A 21,061-nucleotide genomic window follows, 5' to 3' on the forward strand; every position below is an offset into this window, starting at 1 on the left:
CCATTCACAGAGTCTGCAGCTTGTCACTGCTTCACAGCACAGACAGAGATGGCTTCACTAGCAAGAGACTACAGAATGGCAAAATTAATACTTCAGGTCTAGAGTCTGACTATTGATTGGGATTAAAGAGGCACAGATAAGGACTAAGCCACAGGAGAGAAGGGTAATATTCCTGCCACTGTTTGCCTCCAGGATCAGGGTTCAATAGAAATAAGATAGGAAAACTTGCTTTCAGATCAAAGTCAGTATTAAGCTCACCTGACTTCCTTTATTCTCCCTGTTCTCACATCAAGGTCTTCTGTAACTAAGGCTGCTCAAACGCATTTCCTCAGAACATCACAGCCAGCAATCACAAAACTGAGTTACAGTAACAGCTTTACAACCACTCTTCAAATACACATCTGCTAAGACTGCTATACTCAAAACACAGTTCTACCTTAATAACCAACCAGCAGATACTTCAAGCTGTCAGGTAGAAAATCACAACACAAACATTACAGGAATGGCCATCCACACAAGACACACATACCAGGAAATCCAAATACATTGCAATCTCGCATTTAATAGTTTCAGACAAAATGTCTCAATCCCTTCTTTAAAAAAATAATAATAATAATAAATTGTTCTCATACTGACAAAGCAGCTCCTGGTAAAGTTCTTAGATAATCACCATACTTAATATTATCACTACATGCGGAAGCAAAACAGAAAGACATGCATTTCTTGACATCTGTAAGCCACACTGACTACAGTATGCACTCACATACATCTTTGGTTTATCAGAGATCCATCTCCATCAGCTGTACGTGCACTTTTTGTGACAGAGTAGCTCAAACTCCATCACTTCAGAATCAATTTCAGCTCTGGGATGAATGAGTACAGCATGATGATGGGTCTGAACCACAACAGAGGGACGCGTACAATGCTATTAAAACTCAAAAATACTGCTGGAAGAATAAACATTGCTTACATTTATGGTGTTATTTAGCCTTTGCTGAGGCACTGGATGTGAAGAGAAAAAGTCCTGCTGGTGCACAAGCCCTGCTAGTGCTCTGCAGCCCAGGTCAGCATTGCCATCACAAACTGCTGCCTCTGCAGCCCCCATGCTCCACAGCCACAGGAGCTGCCATCTGGTCAGCCCTGGGCTGCAGAACCACACGGATGCTTCAGACTGCTGTGGAGCTGGTTTGCTTTTCCACCCAGCAGTTTGTGTCATTATCAAAGCATACGAAAAACCATATACAGAGTGAGCTTCTTAACAGCAGCCTGAAATGCAAGCAGCCCCAGTTGCCCTGGACACGGAACCCACAGCCACCAGAAATGCCAATTTTAACTACTGCATCAATGAGCACGTTGCTAGGAATAACTAGTTGCAGCACTAACCCCCAGTTACAGACACCATGCCAACTGCATCTCCCCAGCATCCTTGCAATGCAGCTTCACATCCTTCCAGTTTCTGCGAGCTAGGAAGCAAAAATGATGAAACATACCAACAAACAACAACACAACCAAATACCCATGGTATAAGGGGCTGCAAGAGGTAACAACCTTATACCGAGCGGTATGCTGCAACAACAGCACAACTCTGCACATCAAAATGGGAGGAATCAGGTACAGAAGTTTGTTGGCTACATAACTGGCAATGGTCAGGATACCTTGCCAGCAGAGGTTTGTTATGCATGTTGCTTCCTTTTATGTTCCTCCTTACACCCTCTGCAGTCTGCTGATGAACATGGGGCAGCTGTCTGACCTGCCTTAAGATAGCTGCCCTGGACAACACCGTTATCTCTGTGCATCAGGCTCCCTTCTGCCTGGACCTCCCATTCCTGCAGGCTCAGATTCACACTTCAACAGTGCAGTTGTTATCCTGCAGAAAACATAAATGGAGGATATTAGCAGACCCAAGCATCCTGCCTGCAAACCACTGGCTGAAGGGTAAATTAATCAAAGGAGGTTCACTTGAAGTACAACAACCTGCACTGGTACAGTAGACAAGAAAAGGCAGCAGAAGGACATAAGCAAGTGATTGTTCCTTTTAATGTTCTGATTTGGCTGCAAACAAACCTCATTTTTGTAATACTGCACAGGATGGTCCATAAGATTTTGTCCATTTATATGCAGTTGAGGGAAAGTGAGCTCCGAGCAGATAAAGCTTTCCAACAACATCAAGTTTGTGAGATGCTGCTGTATGGAACACATGATTCAACCAAGACAATTAACAAGCTTAAAACACATGCAGGACCCTAAGGGCTTCTGAAACAGTTTCAAAGGCTCGACTTGGAGAAAAGCTGGGAAAATTTGCCTACTAACCATTTCAAAAAGTGCAAAAGGAGAAATAAATACAAGAAAACTTTCCACAAGCAGAGCATGCTTTCGCCTTGCCCTTCCCAGTACCACAGATCTAGGGCCACATCCCTGCCCACCAGAGCCAGCCAGCAGCCTGAGGCTCTGCTCAGTGCTCAGGTAGCACCTCTGCTTCAGCAAAGAGCACTTTAACACTGGAGGAGTCAGCAAGCTATCACTTGATAACTTCTGAAAGCGGCGGTAATCTCCTACAGCAAAATAGAGTAAGTAGTCACAGAAGCTGAGCACCCACACAGTCTGATCTACTGCACAGCCATTAGAACGGAGAGGCCAACCCAGCGCCATCTGCAATTACCAAAAGCTTGTCCGAACACGAACCGAGCGCTGACAGCATCCTAAAAGTTTACCTGTGGGGCACAAAAACAAACATCATCACCCGCAGAGATTAGCAACAGCACTTTACGGGCTCTGCCACGACTCATGACAAAAAAATCCATGTCATCAGCAGGAAAATTTTCCTTTCCAATGTTGGTTTTGCCTAAGAGAACAGAAAGATCATCAGGGAGTTCACCACAAAAGGAGCCACTCGGGCTCATTTTCTAAAGCCTCGCCTGCCTTTAGGCTTCCACAGGCTGCCACGTTCCCGCAGCACAGCGATTTGGCTCCAGCTTCCCAAACTGCACGGCCATGAAATACTCTTCACACTTCGGCAATGCGACCACGGCTAACGCCGGGTGCACAGCGGCAGTAGCTCTGGACTCTGCCCTTTTCCGCTGCCCTTCTGAAGCATCCGTCCGTCTTCGTAAAAGATGTGAAGACGGCCCCTAGGTTAAACGCATCTTCTCCCATTATAGATCTATTGCTTTTAACAGGAATGCAACCGCTCTCCCGGCGTAACAGTACCAACACGCAGGAAGCACTACAAATGCCGAGGCGGCAGACAGAGAACGGCCGCAGCCCCGCGCTTCGCCCCGGCCGCGACTCCCGCGCAGCAGCCGGCCGAGCCCCGATCCCGGCGCCCGACGTCCCCCGGCACCCGCCCGCGGCCCCGGCCGAGGCGCAGCGCTCACCTGCCGAGCGGTCGCTTCATGCCCGTGTCGGCTGCGGGCAGGCGCAGGCTGTGCCTCAGGCTGCAGCCCTTGTCGAGAGGCGCGGGCGCGGCGGCGGCGCGCTCATGCTCCACCGTGACCGACTCGTTGCGCTTCCTCATGGCGGGCGGGGGGAGCGGCGGCGGCGGACCGGGACGTCGGGAACGACAGCAGCGGCTCCGCGGACGGCCGCCGCTCGCCCAGCGCCGCGCTCGCCCCAGCCCCGCCCCCGCCAATCTCCGCCTCCGGAGCGGGATGGGGACAAAGGACACCCGCACCTCGGATGGCCGCCGCCCACTCCGCGCCGCGCCGCCATCTTTACTGGGGGCAGAGAGCGCCGCGCCGCCATCTTTACTGGGGGCAGAGAGCGCCGCGCCGCCATTTTGTTGGCGGCCTGAGGCGATACCGCGACATGTGGGCGGGGCGGTGGCGGCCTGCTGGGAGTAAATAAACCGTCTATTCTACTATCACCAATAATATTAATAAATAAAAGTATCTGTGTTATAGCAGTGAGCAGCAGAAAGCAGACACTCATGTATCCCGACTTTTGGTTGGTCTGACAGGGTGCCCGTGTGCTCTCCTAGAGGGAAGGAGTGGAGGAATTCCTGGAAAGCAGAGCTCTTCAGACAAGTGACCACAGCTATTTTGTGTCCGTTTCTTCTGTCATCGTGCAAACTGAGCCATACCTGGAATATACACTGAGGTTCCAGGTAAATAGGGCATTACAAATTAATCCCAAAAGCAAAAACAGTGCGCCGACAAGGAGGAAGTCGTTGCCATAAGACAAGCATCAGCTATCTCAGCATTAACGGTTAGCTTGCAGAAATTACACTCTAACATGCTGATGTCTGCTTTGTCATGTCGCTGGAAGCTTCTACTAACATTTGTGACCTTTTAGAGATTTTTAAGATTTAGAAATCACCACATCATTTATTTTTGTCACTATTTATATATTTATTGGATGTGTAGTCCTCCATACAGCTAGTACATAATTCATGGTGTCTAAGAGAGACTCTCCTATTTGGGATCAGTATTTACCCTTCTTACCTACTGTAAGAGGTGAATGCTGCATCAGAACATTACCCACTCACAAAAAATTAATGTACAGCATCCATTCCTAATCCCAGATTAACCCCAGATATTATGGTTGAATTCTGGTGGGTTCGCTGGGAATGTGTTAAGGCAAGGGACATACTTCTGCTGCTGTTGTAGACAAACTAAGGTGAAATTCTGCCATTTGTGGCCACCAAACAATTCATCTAAACAGTGCTAAACAGCCCAGGGAACGTGCTGTCACAGGACTTCTTAGCAACCAGTAGCTCCATGTAGTTCCACAGAGAGAATATACGGGAAGAACAGGAAAATCCAGTCAGAGAAAAAGCTGAAAAATAATTTGATATTTCTTAGCCCAAGGCATAAATGAAGATTATGGTAAAGCTGTAGCAGAAACTTTCCATAGGGTATGTCTGGAAGGATCTTGAAGAGGTGTAAAGATAGGCCAGGAGAAAAGGAAACCACCTGTTGAACTTTATTGATTCCAGTTTCCTTCCTACCATGTACTTGAATGCACCTGCCTGGCCTGGAGATGAAGAAGATGGAAAGCAAAGGACAGCAATGAGCACAGATCCTGAGTAACATTAGAAAGCGAAGGGAGAGAAATGTGGATGACACTCTAACAAGCATCCACAAAGGACAGAACCCAAAGAAGGAGACACTGAAGTAACACAAAGAAGAAATTATTGGTGAGGAAACCACTGGAAGTTAAATCTCTTCAAAAGCACAGGGTATTCAAAGCAACAGAGTGATCAGAAAAAGCAAGGGCAGAGCTACCTTTGAGGAGGAGGTGACAGATGGGGAGAGAAGGAGAGGAGACTCAGAGCAGAGCAGAGGGAGACTGTACACCCCCCTAGGAGGCAGCAGAACCTCTGAAAATCCAGAGAGGCTTGCTTTGAGGCTGTAGTGTTCTGTTCTTCATACTGCTCCTCTGTGACAGAGCTAGGAATTGTGGCACTACCAGCCGTCATCAGTAAATTCTATTCAGGCACTCCTAACCAGTCTTGCAAGGCACAGTTGCCCTTCTGGGAACATTTTTTCCCCCAGTTTTGGAGACAGTTGAATGAACACTCCTAAAGTTCAACGTCATCTTTACTATAGTCTTGCTGTCAAGCCTGTAAAAATGACCTTTTTTGGTGTTATATCTCTGGCAAAATGGAGGAGATGTTGCTGTATGTTATAGGCTCAAGGACATTTTTCTCCTTGTGCCCAGCTAGGTTTGTTTAACTGACGAGTTTGAAAAAAATAAAAAATGAGCTTAGGTTTAGAGAAGACTGAAATCTTCTGCCCAGATGTATTGTTATTTGTTCCAACAACAAAGAGCATTGTGATAAAGACATATGTTGGTCCTGGGTCACATTTAGATCCTTTCTTTACAGTGTAGCAAATGCATTTCTAAGGGCATGGAACAGTTCTGCAGAATTCAGACAACAGAAAATGCAAGGACATCCAGTCCAGCTCTTGCAGACCGTCTGCTGGCCAGATGACAGAACTACCACTTGCAACAGCCTAGCTCAGTATGATCACAGATCATACTAGCAAAGCACAGAATAGCTCAGTGTTTTCTTTGTTCCACTCCAAATTGAGGTCTGGGAGTTGTAAGTTGAGAAATACATAATCTGGGAAGCATTTGTATTTACCTACCTGCTGTTGCAGTTCCTCAACCTGTGTATTTGAAGATGTTCATAAGGTTTCCTCCATGCTGACCACCTTGCCTGCTAGTCCTAGTGCCCCTGCTGAAGCAGTCTCATTTCACTCCTCACTGATGGATGCTCCATCTAAGAGTGCATTCTGTGAGCCCAGAATGTGCCTGCCCACAGAGACTAGCCAGATAATATACAACAAAGGTTCATAATGTGACCCATCACAGAAAGAGGTTCCTATTGTAACCTTTTTTTTTTTTTTTCCTCCTCATAAAGCTGCAATCCAGGAGTTTCTTTTCAGGAGGTGGCAACAACACCCACCTCTGTGTCACCTACTGAATAGATATGCTCAGTCAGGGAGATAGAGCAGGGCCAAGGACACAGTGCAAGTTTCCTGGTAACAAATTCACAGTACACACTCAAAGCAGGCTGTAGGTAAAATCTGCACCTGTTTGAAGCCAGAGTGATTCATGTTACAGACTTTGCTGAAGAGAACTGGTGCTTTTTCACCTCTTGCACTAGCAAACAGGTCATCAAGCGCCTCAAAACTTTCTCAACTTTCTTGACCCTAACCTCTTACCAAGGCAAAATTCAAATCTTGCTCTGCAATGGCACATTTGTCCGCTTCTGCGAATATCTCATACTCTATGACATTAATTTTTGAGGTGTCAGTGGCTGTAAAAGTGGCTTGGCCTCTTCTTTAACAGGACAGGTATCTCCAGGTGCTCAGACTTGTTTCATCAGTAGTAGAGGATATGTTTCATGTGTTTAAATCATGCAAAACAAAATACACATTCTTCAAGAGCTGCTGAGGACTGCCAAGCTCTTTGTGTGTTCCACTGGAGCGAGTCATGATATGCTGCTCAGCAGCAAGAGATTAGCTAGCAGGAGACCACCGCAAGGTGCAAGGGTGTCATTCATACACATTTTTGCACTTCTTGGTTTTCAGTGAACCCTCTTCCAATTGTTACAGCTTATGGTGAATTTATCTCCAGAAATTCAAGCGTGCATGTGGAGCTGAAGCCTGCCGGCCCTGCAGCCTGGCTGCCTCCACCACCGAGTGAGGGCTGCCGTGTGTGGGGTAGGGAGTGACAAAGTCTGTCGTCCACAGGTCACAGAGCGCTTGTAGGCAATGCAGCAGCATCGGGAACAGGCTGTCTGCTTTGTGCAGCGCTCGCCTGTAGATGGCAGCAGTCCCACGTGGCACTGAAACAGGCTGAAGGAACGTTTTGCACCAGGTCAGCAACCACGGCGAAAATTTCTGAGCTTCGCAGATTTCAGGAATAGCAGGCCTCTGAGACCAGAAGAAATGGAAAAGTCGTCTCTGGGGAGAAAAGCGTCAGGCTGAAGAACACTGAAGCAAACTGGAAAGACACAAGACACACGGAGCGTAGTAAGAAGGTGATCAGGAGTAGTCAGGATTTATGGAGGGGAACTGGTGCTGAATCTGTCTGAAACCTCCTGCGATTAGATAACTGGTTTGATGGGTGAAAGGAGAGCAACTAATGTCTGTCCTCTTGGCATGAGTAGAGCTTGAACACTCTGAGTTCTCGATGAGGTATGGGGTAGAGCCTCAGAATGCTTAGGTGCACAAAGTTCAGCTGGAGGACAGTCGATAGGGGTGTGCCCAGGGGCATTTCTCCTCTTTGTGGCTGTCAGGCAAAATCTCTAGTGACTGGAAAAAGGGAAACATCACTCCTACTTTCAAGAAGAGGAAAAAGGAAGATCCAGGGAACTACAGATCAGTGAGCCTCATCTCTGTGCCTGGGAAGATCATGGAACAGATCCTCCTTGAAGAGATGTTAAGGCACCTGCAAGATGAAGTGATCTGAGACAGCCAGCATGGCTTCACCAAGGGCAGATCCTATGAAGAAAGGCTGAGAGAACTGGGCTGGTACATCAGAGGGTTGTGCAGCTGTTCAGAGGCAACAGGACAGGTATGAGAAATGGGTGAAGATAAAGCTCCTGCTCAGCAAGGGAAGTGCAAAGTCCTGCCCCCAGGGAGGAACAAGGCACCAGCACCAGCTGGAGGCCAACCAACCTGCTGGAAAGCAGCTTGGCAGAGAAGGCACTGTTAGATACCAGGCTGTATCCATGCACAGAACAACCCCACAGCCTCCTGGGAGGAGTGTTGCCAGATGGTGGAAGGAGGCGATGCTTCCTCTCTGCTCAGCACTAGCAAGGCCGCACCTGGAGCTCGGTCCTGTTCTGGGCGACGCAGTGCAGGAGAAACGCAGACACACTGGAAGGAGCCCAGCCAGAGGCATGAAGATGATGAAGGGACTGGAGCATCCCTCATAGGCTAAGAGAGCTGAGGCTGCGTTGCTCAGAGAAGGCCGGAGGAGATCCTAGTATCGCGTACCCACGAGGGAAGGGTGCAAAGACCCCGCGTTTTTGCCCCGGTTCGGGTCACCCCTCGCACCCGCGACAGACGGGCCGCTCCGCCAATCAGAAAAATCCGCCGCTCTGCGTCGGCGCGGCGCAGCGCAGGCTGTTGCTAGGCAGACGGGCTGGGCTGGCCCAATGGGAGCGGCGCGCTGCGGCCGGGCCCGGGCGCAGGCGGCGGCGGGAGCGGGAGCAGAGCGGCTGGGGCCCGGCGCTCACCATGCCCTACAAGCTGAAGAAGGAGAAGGTGCGGCGGGCGGGAGGGCGAGCTGCGGGGACGCTCCTCGGGCGTGCGGCCCGCTCGCCGCTCCCTCCCCGTGTCCCTCCATCCTCGCCGCGGCCTTCCCTCGGCGCGGCCGTTGGGCGGGGGCGCGCGCGGGGCTGCGGCCGGCAGGGGGCGGGGGCGCGCGCGGCGGGGCGGGCGGGGCGCCTGGTGCAGGAGGGCGGCGGAGGCGCGCGCGGGGGGCGGCGGTGCCCCCCCACATCTTCATCCCCACCCCGTCCTCGACACCCCCCATTTCCCGCGAAGATGCCTTCGGTAGGAGAGGTACGCTGCCCCGGTAGAGGCCTCGAAACGGGCCGCGGGGTGCCCTTCTCGGGGGAGGAGGTACAAAGGCGGCGCGGGGCCGCGGTGTCGGGGCGCGCAGGGCGAACGTTTCGCTTTTTCGGCCTTTCAGGAGTCTCCGAAGTCGGCCAAAAGCACCACAAAGCCCGGCGGCGGCAGCGGGAAGGATGGCGGGGCTGAGAATTCGGAAGAGGTAAGGCTTCCGCCTCGCACGGCGCTGTCCCCGCGTTCCTGCAAGGGAGGATCCCTCCCGGATCCGTGGGGTCTGAGCAGAGAGCGGCAAAGGCGAAAGTTCGCAGCAAGTTAGTGCCCCTCGAGCTGCGGCCCGAGGGGAGCGACGGAGGAGTCACGGCGAGCCTCCTGTCGTGCAGCCCTGCAGAAAGGCCTGGCACAAAGCTGGGGGCAGTGTGGTGAAGCTGGCTGCAGGGAGAGACATGGCAGCCTCTGAGGTGACTGCTGTGCGGCCTCGCCTGGAGCGCTGTGTGCAGCTGTGGGAGCCACAGTGTGAGCTATGAACTATCAGCCTCCAAAGGAGGGTTGTGAAGGCGGGGAAGGGTCTAGAGGCCAAGATGAATAAGGAGCAGCTGAGGCCCTTGGGTTTGTTCAACACAGAGCAGAGGAAATGAGGGGAGGCCTCATGGCAGCCTGCAGCTCCTCACAGGGAGCAGAGGGCAATGTGAAGCTCTGCTCTCTGGGGACAGTGACAGGTCCTGAGGAAACAGCGTGGAGCTGTGTCAGAGAAGGCAGGTGGGGGTGAGGGAAAGGCTGTGCCCCAGAGGTGGTGGGCATGGCACAGGCTGCCCAGGGCAGTGGGCATGGCCCCGATGCCAGAGCTCAGGGAGCGCTGGGACACCGCTCTGACACTGGGGCAGAGTTTTGGGTGGTCCTGTGTGGAGCTAGGAGTTGAATTCAATTATCCTTGTGGATCCTTTCCCTCTGGGGATATTCTATGAGTCGATGAGAGGAGCCACCGCTCCCAGGGAGGAGGAGGCCTGACAGACAGGAGCAGTTGCTTTGCTCCTGTTAGAGCAAAGCACAATCAACTCTGTTGTCACCTGGTGTCAGAGTGGGAGAGTAGTGAGGAGTCAGAGAAAAGGAGCTTGTTCTTGAAAGGCATTTTCTGGGGGAGTGAGGCTGTGAAATAATTACTAGGACACCTTAAAGAATAGGGATAAAGTGCTAGAGATGAAGTGATTCTTCTTTGGAATAACTGCTTCATTTCTGAGCTCAGCATTACTCACAAAAAGGCACAATCTGTATTCCTAACCATGCAGAGTCTCATTCTCAATTTTGATGTTGCCAATTTGGATGTATTAGGATGGCTTCAGCAGAATGTGATAACATGAGAAGCTGTGTTAGAACTAACAAAAACTTGGGTCAGCTGGAGCTTTTCTGGCAGACATGGGTCAGCCCGGCACCCAAACAGTGTGCTTGTGGCTTCTGGGACTTGGCTTGGAAGAGCTTTGTATGCATGTCCAACAAAGGATGCATACATATGTATGTTGGTATGGTTTTTCTTTTGTTTCTTTGTAATACTGCAGTTTGGCAAACAAGCTGTGTCACTTCTACGTCCATAGAAGCCTGTATGCTCAAGTCTTGTTTGGAATGTTTTGCACTTATGATTTGGAGGATTGGGTATGGGAGATGTCAGGCTAATGAAGACCTGGAAGACTTCTGTGCTTCATGGGAACATCACCATCCAAAAAAGGTTACTTTAGGGTCTTCTTCAAAGCATGGACTGGTGTTGCACAGCCTCAAAAATTATCCCTACTACAGCTAATCCAGTTCAGGGTTCAAGCCATGCTCATGCCTAACCTGCCTTGTAGCCGGCAGAGAACCAGCTGAGTTTGTTTGCCTTGGAGCTGGTGGCAATTCTGTAGATTCCTCTTTGTATATCCCATCCCTGTCTTGGCCTCTACCTGTTTTACGTTGTGTATACAGCTACAAACAGCTTGCTTGAGGGCTGTCTGCTGATTTAACAAGTGAGGGAACGCCTAGTTTGGCATCATGGGGTCAGGCTTACCTTTTATTTATTTGGTACTCTTTGTCTGTTGAGTTCCCACCTCTAGGAAGAAGAAGGAAGCCTGAATCTTGCAATGTAAAGGTGATGGAGAGCCACCAAAGCAGAGCACGGTGATGTCCCCATCCAAACCAGTGGCGTGTGGCTGTGTTTCCTGGTAACGAGTGCTGCAGCCAGAGAGGGAGAGTTAGTTACAAGTTTTCTTCCATTACCTGAAATGGCACATAATGTATGGTTGTTCCTGGCCACAGGAGAAACTTAGAAGTAATGTGTCTAACCTTCCCTCCCATAAAACATACCCAGCCACTTCCTCATATCCCAGACGAAATCCAGCCCTTCTATAGGATGGAAGGCTGGGTCTCCTTTGATCACAGGAACAGAGAGCAGAAAGGAGACACCTCTCCAATGTGCTGCTGCCGCAGGTCTCATCTCCATTTCCCTGTTGAGTTTGCGGCAAAGTTTGTTCTCTCTTGGTGCTTTCCTGTCTCGGGACTGCTCTGCTGCAGAATGGAAGAGAGCTTTTTGCTTGATAAGAAGAAATGTATACCAGTTTGAATGCAATTTTCCTGCTCTTCAGGAAGCACAGAAAGGTATTTCTGCTTTAACACTGGGGGTAAGGAACTTGGTCTGTGCGTTAGGAGCTGGACTTCTTTCTTGTGTTGGAAGCAGGAGGGGCTTTTGTCCTTACAAAACACCTGGAGCAATATTGTGTGGTAGGAGTTGATGGCTCTGCTGCTGTTGTGGGAGTCTCGTGACTTCTAAATTCTTCCATGGAGATATGGTTGTTTGGTTACCTTTCTGAAGGTGTGCGGAACAGAATTGTCATCTTTGTGTCTCAGTAGATGAAATGGTTGATGAACTTGCAGCAGGAGAACATAACTTGGGCAGTTCTCTTCCAGCATGCTTTTTCTTCCTTCGCGCTATGCTGCAGGGAGCAGAGGAGGTCTCACAGTCCTCATTTATCCTGGTACCAGAAAGTTGTGACTTGTTCTGCAGACAAGTTGTCCAGCTGGTGGAATGAGTAAAGCTCTTTGAAGAGCAGCTCTCATTTGACAGACCTGAGCAAGCGCGGCAGACTGGGACCTCCTGTGAGGATCTTTGAGGAGGGAGATGAAGAGGATAGGAAGCCTGTAATGTTTTATTCTTTACAGCAAATAAGTTTTTTGTGGAGCTGAGGTGGAGGGGCAGGTGCATTCAGAAGCAGGTAGATCCCCACCAGAGGTGGCGTTTGAACTACCTACAAGGAGTAGTGCAGTGCTCTATTGGTGAAAGTGGCTGAGGTGATGAGGCAGCATAGCATGGCCAGTCCCTGGCTTTGGAGAAGCATAATTTGCTCCAGAAGAGATTGGAGCAGTGGAAGAAAATGTGAGAGCAGAGAGTGGGAAATAAAATATTTTTTTAGATCATTCCCTATGGAACATGACGAAGGTATGAACGGAGAGAATTTCTGTGTAGCTATTTAAGGAGAAAAAAGAAATAGAAGAGCACAAGTCAGTGGATGAGAGGATGATAAAGAGTTACTCCTGGCCAGAAAGCCTGGGAGAGGCTGGTGAAGAGAGTTAATGACCTGGAAGTGAGAGCAGGGATTAGCAGCAGCAGTAAAGAGGGGTTGCTTTGCAGTCTCAAGGACAGCTTGGAGCCTCACTGATGAGATGCACAGCTCTGGGAGAGGGTGCTCCTTTTCACTGAGCTGCTGTATTACGTGTTTTGCAGATATCTCCATGGGGCTTGTTACTGCAGTACCTGGAGTTCATTATTCAGACATAAGCGTTACAGCGTGTTGGTGTTACTTCTGAAACAGAGAGGTTGATTTTAATAGGGGAAGCCGTGTAACAACAGACAAAGAACAGGTACTGACTTGAGGGATGGGAAGGGAAGAGTCATCAGAGGAGGAGGAGCTGAGAGCAGATCTGGGCTGAAAGCTTAGCAAGCAGGGGATGCTCAAGGGACCAGTGAGGCAGAAGGGCTTTCCGAGTGGCGATACACCCAGCTGCAGTGGGAGTGCCTGCAGAGGTGAGGTCATGGATGGGAAGGAGAACAGAACAGAGGCTGACGCTGCGCTCAGAGTGGCTGGGAGAAGAGCATCTCCTGGAGCCCGGAGTGAATAGAAATGGCACAGAGCGGGCCCAGGGCCTGAGGCTCATTGACTTGTACTGGCAAGCTCCTAGCAGGGAGGAGAGGTGGTGGGAACTAACAGGGAGGAAATGCCAAGCAGCTGGGGAGCCAGTGCCTGGGGGAGCTCAGACGTGCTTGTGATTGGGGCTGGCCCATCCTGCTGGCAGAGCAGCCTGCTCCACTGCAGCGGGAAAGGTGGGGCTGCTGCACCGCGCTTGGGCAAACTGCTTTGTGCTGTTCCCTGATCGCTCCAGCACACATGGCTCACAAACAGCGTCTCTCCAAGCGGCTGTGGTGGTGTCAGGAGTGGGGCTGAAGCCTGGTTGGATGTGCTTGTGTTGGTCAGCTGATGCTGATGTCAGGGAAACAGACTGTGAGGTTGATACCTGGGTGTTAAGGGAGAAGCTTTGTTTTAGCAGTCTGGTATGTTCCAAAGGATAAAACTATGTTAAAGAGGCTTGTAACAAGCCTCTCCTCTCCTGATTCATGCTACCAAAATAGGGGGATGTTGAAGGCAGAAGGACAGTGGGCCTGATGCAGGAAGAGCCTCCTGAAAACCAGAATTCAGACTGATGCCAGGAAGTCAATATAGAAGTAATCAATGCTAAAACCCTTTGAGTGCTGCAGCATAAGAATGTATCTGGCCTTCCCCATCATTGGATTTTCTCTAGGAAACATTATGTGATACGTGCATATATCCATTTTCTAAATAACTAACAGTTGAAGCTGTGTTTTGTCCCTCTTGCCAGATATTGAAGACTAGAAGCTAGTGGCATTGACTTTTCCAGACTCCCTAGTGAGGGGGACATGGCTGTAGACTATTGGCCTGCAATACACATACCATGATGGGAACATGTGGCGTTGCTGAGTGGGGTGGGGAATGTACAGACATGTTCTGTCAGCCTCAGACATCTTTTAGCAGGACCCATGGGTTCTCCTTCCCTGAGTGTTACCTGTAAGGCTATTGATGCACCTTTTGTTTCTCTCTGTACCACCTTTCCCCTGTAGTGGCTCAGCATTCATATTCTGCCCTTCTTCCCTGTGGAAGGAGGGTGATCCAGGCTCCCCACGCAGATGCAGGTGCGTTAGCTCTTCTTGCACAGTGATGCTGTGCTGTACCTCCTTGGAAAATGTGAGGACTGTGTTCAGGGTAAGGACTGTTCCTGTCTTGGGTAAGCTGCAGGTAAGCCAATCCTCACAGGGAAGTACTGACCTTATCTTGTTTGTAGGAGAGCTCAGATAAGCCTCTGCAGTGCTGGTGCTTTCCCCCAAAATACTACTGGTTGGCATTCTGGGGAGAAATGGGAACATTGTGCTCTCCCAGCAAGGCTGGAGTAGGCTGACTGCTTTCTTGAGGTGTTTCCCTCTTCCATGAGTTTTCAATGAGTTGCATCAGTATGATGTTATTGAGTCAGATAATAATCCACTAAGGCTTGAGTGGGACTCAAACCAGCAGAACTTCAGCCAGAACAGAGCTGAGCTGAGAAAGCGCTGGCTGGAGTTTCCAGTTACCTGCTAAAAATAAGAAAAGTGTCTCTAAGCTCTGTTTAAGAGGCACGAAGTTGAGAGGACGTCTCTGCACAAGAGTTTGTATCAGTAAGCTCTTATAACTTTTTGCAAGACTTGGCCTTGCTTTCCATATCTTTAGCACCGCACGTGCTGGAAAGCTCTGACGCCTTCGTAGTACCTCACAGATACGAGCAGAACTGATGTATGCTTTGCAGATAACGCTGCCCATGCAACCAGCTGACATAGAGCCTCGCAGAAGTGGACGAGGTGTACTGAAATGCAAGTGCAATGGCGCAAATGTGCCCAGTTTCTTCAGTCCAAGAAGATACTGACCATGTCTTATTGCCTGTGAGCCTTGTAGGTAAAAGCTTGTGAGTTTTTTTTGACTTTCTTTTCCATCAACAGGCCCCGCAGCCACAACAGCAGCCTCAGCAGCAGCAACAACAAACAACTTCGAATAAACGCCCCAGTAACAGCGCTCCCCCACCAACCCAGCTAAATAAGATCAAGTACTCAGGGGGACCCCAGATTGTGAAGAAGGAGCGTCGACACAGCTCTTCTCGCTTCAATCTGAGCAAAAACCGGGAACTGCAAAAGCTTCCAGCCCTTAAAGGTACAGAAACTGACCTTCCTAACAAGCTGTGCTTTCTCCAGGCAGAAGAGCACTGTGGCATAAGGGTTCTTTCCAGGGTGACCTTGGTAGTCTCCTGCCAGCAGTGCTGTAGGGATGACTCTGGGAAAGGTGCTTGATGTGGCAGCAGGTTGCAAATTGATGAATAGCCTAAAAGAAAAAGAGGATATTCAGTATGAACTTCATTATTTGCTTTCCCACTTGAAACAGTTGAAGCCCTAGTGCTTACATTTACTTGAGGTTGCTTCAGATTCTTCAGCAGGTTGTGTGGGAGGGTGGTAAAGTGCAGAGACCTTAGTACAGACTGCTCTTGGCTCCTGCAGTCACCTGTTCCTGGGAGAGTATCGGGCCACCTTCTCCTCCTCATGTTTCCATTGCAAGTTATGATAGTGCTGTTGAACTTGTCTACGTTGGGGCAATTATCCAGCATTAGCAGTTAGTATCTATAATGGTGCAATTAAAGGTGCCTTAAGTGGAGACATGGAGAAAGTGTTGTCAGCAGTCACTCAACCAGGACTGTTGCTGACACTGCTCACAGAAACAGGCCTTTTAGGAAAGGTGGCTGTCTGTTAGTTCAGTTAGTCTATGAAGGAAGTGAGTTTCTTTTCCACAGTAGCTTGTAATGGGAGGGGATTGATGCTTAGAAGATCAGAAATGTGTACAGTGTTTGAAATCGCCAGATGGAATAGTTGTTCTTGACCTCCACTACCCAGTCTCCATATTAGGGATTACTCTCCCTCCTACCGCACCAGCTCAAGGGGGGCTGTGACTAAAGAAAGGAATGCATGCTAGGGGGTGAACCATGCTGATTCCTAGGCGAACCAGATAGATGCTTTGCCTACCTCGAAGGTCTTACAATCCCTGTTTTCTCTTCTAGATGCTCCTCCACATGAGCGAGAAGAGCTTTTCATCCAAAAGCTGCGGCAGTGCTGTGTGCTTTTTGACTTCATCTCTGACCCCCTCAGTGACCTGAAATTCAAGGAGGTGAAGCGAGCAGGTCTCAACGAAATGGTGGAATACATCACACACAACCGTGATGTTGTCACTGAGGCCATCTATCCTGAAGCTGTTATTATGGTAGGACATGGGGCCAGCATGTGCTTGTTTGCCAAATAAATGGGGACTGTTCAGATGCGTGTGCTTTTGGGAGGGAAGGAAGAGAAAGAAAAACAGATTTGTCGGGGAGGAGTGTGACCTCAGTCTTTCCCATCCTTTGTAAAGAGAGGGGGAGGTTTTTTTCCCTGGCGCAAACCTCACTTGTGGAGTTTATTTGTAATCTGTAACCCTGCAGTCTCAAGAAGGAAAGCTTTTATGGTAAATGTGTTGCTGTGCAGTGAGGGATTTGCTGCAGGAGGCCCATCATAAGAGTAGCGATGTTATTCATAGTCCTCTTTGCTGACTCAGTTTTCAGTGAACCTCTTCCGGACACTTCCGCCATCATCCAATCCCACAGGAGCGGAGTTTGACCCTGAGGAAGATGAGCCTACATTAGAGGCTGCCTGGCCACACCTACAGGTGAGGAGAAGGAAGGTATAGATCTGGGAAGCTGAGAATCTGTGTCATCTGGATGCCTGCCCCAGTAAGTGAGAGTTGCTGTGTGCTAGGATAGGGAAGGGCAAGGCCACGGGTGAGAAGCAGCATGTAGGCAATGCAGGCGATAGGGGCATTCTGGAAACAAGCTGGTGGCTCTGTGCAGCGTGCACCTGCAGGTGGCTGTAGTCTCATGTGGCACTGAGGTAGGCTGGGACGCTTTGCTGGGAATAAAGGGAATTGTGCCATATTGTCTGTGTAAGAAGCATTTCCCCGCAATGTTTATTCAAATCCTGATGGCCCAAGAGCTCTCATCCTCTAGGCTTCAGCAGTATTAGAGACTGCACCCTTGTCTGTCTTGGCGCTCCTCCTTGCCATGCTCTCTCGGAGGCATGTGGAGGAGTAAGAGTGCTTGTTGCCAAAGCAAAACCTATGCTAGCACCTGCTAACACATCTCTTTTATACTTATGTAACACAGTTGCAATAACTGGGAGCAAATGTCCCCAGAAAAAAATGGGGAACAGGAGGGGAAGAAGAGGAAAAGAGGCTGAGGATTTCTTCAGTAAGCTGTGTCCTGAGAAATAGTTTAAGACAAATTAGGTGAAGATTGTTATGAAGGCAAGAACAAACATGATTAATAGAGCTCAGAAGTGTAAGTCAGGAGATAAGTTTATAAGAATCTCCTCAGACACTTGCTGGGAGACATGCAGTCAATCTGACAAAGGCAGAACAAGAGCTAGTCACTGCAGGATGAGGCAAAAATACAGAGGACATAAAGTGCAGTTCTGCAGCAGTGGTTAATCACTTCTCACTGCTCTGGTTGACATAGGGATGTGAGTGTTGATGGGAATGGTATGTCCTCAGCACCAGTGTGCTGCAAATGATAGGAAGCATTCATTTCTTTAGAATTAAGTCAGCAGCAGGCAGCACAGGCCTGTGGCAAGAGGTTCCACTGCTGAGTTTTCATCATGACCTCGGGTTTTTTTGTGCTGCTGTTCTTGGCAGCTCAGCTTCACCTGTGGTTGGGTGGCCCCACAGCTCCTTCAACTCCAAAGTTAGAACCTGGGGATACAGTGCTCTAGTTTGGCCTAGTCATCCCTCAGAGGCACTCTCTTGACAGGTTCTGCCTTTGGGTAATCTTGCCAGTCTAGGGCAGCAGTAGCACTGGAGGTTTCAACACTAGCAGCCTTCTGAAAGCAAGCTGGCTGTTCTTGTGGGATTGTGACACAGCACGAATCTCATGTGGTTAAGTAGAGTCAATCCAAATCTGAAGCCAGTTCCCAGGGATCAGAGGACACAGAGTGTTTTCCTGGGGTCTGTTTCGTGTCTGCTCTTTTGTTCTTCCTTGGTGTGTCTCGAGGACTTCCAAGAAGAGAAGGCTCTGGAGGGACCTTATAGTGGCCTTCTAGTACCCAAAGAGTGCCTACAGAAATGCTGGGATAGGACTTTCTGTGGGGCATGTAGCAACAGGACAAGGGGAGGTGTCTTTAAACTGGAAGGGAGTAGATTTAGGCTAGATATTGGGAAGAAATTCTTTACCGTGAGGTTGGTGAGATCCTGGACCAGGTTGCTCAGAGGCATTCAATGCCAGACTGGATAGGGCTGTGAGCAGCCTGGTCTAGTGGGAGGTGTCCTTGCCTGTAGCAGGGAGTTGGAAGTAGATGATCTTAAAAGTCCCTTCCAACCCAAACCATTCTATTCTATGATTCTAATAAACCTAAGCCTTTGTCTTCTCTTCTGGAGGCTTCTGTTCTCTGTAGAGGTGGGGACTGAAGCTAGGAGATTTTCCTAGGCTTAGTGTCTTGATCTGAGTAGGTGGCTTTTGTCTTTGGCAGGACCTGAAATGATGAGATCTCATGCAGACTTGGGAAGTTATGTGCCACTGCTCCATAGCCCATTATAGTGAGGGCAGCTGAATCGGTGTCAGTGGGTGAGGAAATGCATATTCCTGTGTTTTCTGTGCCCCCACTTAAGCTTTCCAGTCTTCTTTCAAGCCCCTAAGGAGATGGAAAACATGTGAAATGTGAAGTAAACAATGATGAGAAGACGAGGAGGATTTCTAAGTGATCTCTTTTTCCTCCTGCAGCTGGTGTATGAGTTCTTCCTCAGGTTCTTGGAGTCACCTGATTTTCAACCAAATATAGCGAAGAAATACATTGACCAGAAGTTTGTACTGTCTGTAAGTAATCATAGCCCCTGCCACTGTGCAGCACCTTTGTGAAGGACACGCAGCAGACTTTGGCCAAAGTTTTATGCAAATAGTCCAGTTTAATCAGGAGATATTAGATAATTAAGGTTCTTATGTCTTTTCATAAGAGCAGCTAGAACTACCAGAGCCAGGCAAGAGTGCATGCAAGCTGTAGTCTCTGGAATTTGTTACCGTTGTGTAGGTGGGAGAGGGGCACTGGGGGCCTTGCAGGAGGAGCATGGGAACACACTGCTTTGGAGAGCGTCCAGGCCATTGCTGTGCTTTAGAAGATGAGTGCTGATGGTACCAACTTGTGGCTAGGGAGGTGACCACTATGCTCAAGGTGCTGAAGGCATCTCTTGATTGGAGGAGCCTCTTTTGCTGAGTAGGAGCACTGCCTACTATTGCTCATAGCCTCATCCAGACAGTCGTGTGTGCAGACACTGAATTTCTGTCCCCGCAGCTGCTGGATCTCTTTGACAGTGAAGACCCCAGAGAACGTGACTTCCTAAAGACTATTCTGCACAGGATCTATGGGAAGTTCCTGGGTCTGCGAGCGTATGTGAGACGGCAGATCAACAATATATTTTACAGGTGAGGTGTTTCCTAGTGCCACTGGCTTGATGAATGGTTAGTACAACCCAGTGAGAGAGATTCTGAGCATTAGACTGTCTCTGATCTAGGTTTGAATTAGCCAAGTTAGTTAGTTATATCATTCTGTTTTGGTATGGATACCACTGGCCTGTGCCTAAGAGCAGCAAAGGTTTGGTAGTGCTGTCTTCAGCATACATAGTAAACGTTGGGATTGGTGAATGTTAACTTCTCTGAAGTTGTGCTGATCAGAGAGCAGTGAATAGACTATTTGGCTCCATCTTTCACATCTTGAACTGTCTTCTCCAAGTTCTGTTTTCTAGAAGAATACCCTTCTCCATTGTTTTTCCTTCCTTTTCCTTATCAGACTGGATCCAGTGTTTGGCAATGACATTTTTCTCTCTTCAGGTTCATCTATGAAACAGAGCATCACAATGGGATTGCAGAGCTGCTGGAGATCCTAGGAAGGTAAAGATGGTCTTGTAAGTCCCAGAGGATTCACAGTGCATGACGTGTCCTAGCTCAGTGTGCTGTGTGAGCTAGTAGTGCCCTCTGCCAGCTGGTGTTGCAGGTGCTATCTTTTTCAGAGAATCTCTGGTGAAGCACACAGTGCTTTCTATCCTGCTGACAAATGCAGTGATAGCTTTTTCTTCCCCACATCTGTCTGCTCTTCCTTTGAGTTTGAGCCCAGCCACACTTACTGCCTGCTGAGGCAAAAGAGCTTCTCACAGCCTTGAGAAACTGTAGCAGTGGGCAGCCTCCTCCATAGCTTTAAGTGCCCGTCAGCAGAAGCAGCCCTCTCTTACGCTGCTGTTATTCTGTTCTGTTGAAGCTGAGCCTTGATGTCTGAGCTACCCCTGTGCTGGACTTCCCCAGAGGTTCTGTTAACTTGTGTCTGAAGGTTCCTGGGCTTATTCTGGTGCAAAAAGGCGTGGAGCCTTGGCTCCTTTAGAGGCTTTTTCCTGGCATGCCTGATAAGGAAGCATGCTTTCACTGGATATGGTTTGCAAGGTTGGGCCCCAGCTACTGTACTTCCAGTGGTAGGTGTTCTCTGAAGTTATTAATGAAAGCTAAGGCATCTCACTTATTCTTCTGTGGTGAGACATGCTGTGTTTCTGCTGGATAAAGAAATTAATGAGATTCTTGTTTCTTTTCAGCATAATCAATGGGTTTGCTCTACCTCTGAAGGAAGAGCACAAAATGTTCCTCATCAGGGTCTTGTTACCACTGCACAAAGTGAAATCTCTCAGCGTCTACCACCCACAGGTGAGAAGTGCTTCAGGTCTTCAGGGCAGAATGCGATTCTTGCAGTAGTGCTTATTCAGGTTTGCTTATAGCTATTTGTCAGGCTGCATTATTATATTACATGACCTTCTTGCTGTAAGATGTTTGGGGCTTTTCACTAGCTCTTTACTGCGGTGATTTGTCCCAGCCTTGCA

At 49.1% G+C, this 21,061-nt stretch overlaps 2 protein-coding genes across 6 annotated transcripts in view; one reads left to right on the forward strand and one right to left on the reverse strand.

Annotated features, from left to right (window-relative positions):
* Positions 1-3,661, reverse strand: part of LOC100547311 (abhydrolase domain containing 12, lysophospholipase) — a 29,166-nt gene extending 25,505 nt beyond the window's left edge. The window contains exon 1 of one of the 2 annotated variants that reach the window (XM_085218680.1): positions 3,375-3,661. In XM_085218680.1, the coding sequence (XP_085074806.1) occupies positions 3,375-3,514 (140 nt within the window). In that variant the 5' untranslated portion in view covers positions 3,515-3,661. The remainder of the gene's footprint in view (positions 1-3,374) is intronic. The other variant, XM_085218679.1, reaches the window with a different exon arrangement.
* A 4,926-nt stretch (positions 3,662-8,587) lies between these two features.
* PPP2R5D (protein phosphatase 2 regulatory subunit B'delta) overlaps positions 8,588-21,061 on the forward strand; it is a 29,140-nt gene continuing 16,666 nt past the window's right edge. For 2 of the 4 annotated variants that reach the window (XM_085218683.1, XM_085218682.1), the window contains exons 1-9: positions 8,588-8,720; positions 9,151-9,231; positions 15,088-15,295; positions 16,191-16,390; positions 16,718-16,828; positions 18,930-19,022; positions 19,495-19,625; positions 20,031-20,090; positions 20,780-20,888. In XM_085218683.1, coding sequence (XP_085074809.1) covers positions 8,694-8,720; positions 9,151-9,231; positions 15,088-15,295; positions 16,191-16,390; positions 16,718-16,828; positions 18,930-19,022; positions 19,495-19,625; positions 20,031-20,090; positions 20,780-20,888 — 1,020 coding nt within the window. In that variant the 5' untranslated portion in view covers positions 8,588-8,693. Of the gene's footprint in view, positions 8,721-8,877; positions 9,021-9,150; positions 9,232-11,582; positions 11,649-15,087; positions 15,296-16,190; positions 16,391-16,717; positions 16,829-18,929; positions 19,023-19,494; positions 19,626-20,030; positions 20,091-20,779; positions 20,889-21,061 lie in introns of those variants that run through there. The other 2 variants (XM_010706411.4, XM_085218684.1) reach the window with 2 other exon arrangements.

Source organism: Meleagris gallopavo, chromosome 2, assembly GCF_905368555.1.
Source record: "Meleagris gallopavo chromosome 2, MGAL_WU_HG_1.1, whole genome shotgun sequence".
Lineage (NCBI taxonomy): Eukaryota > Metazoa > Chordata > Aves > Galliformes > Phasianidae > Meleagris > Meleagris gallopavo.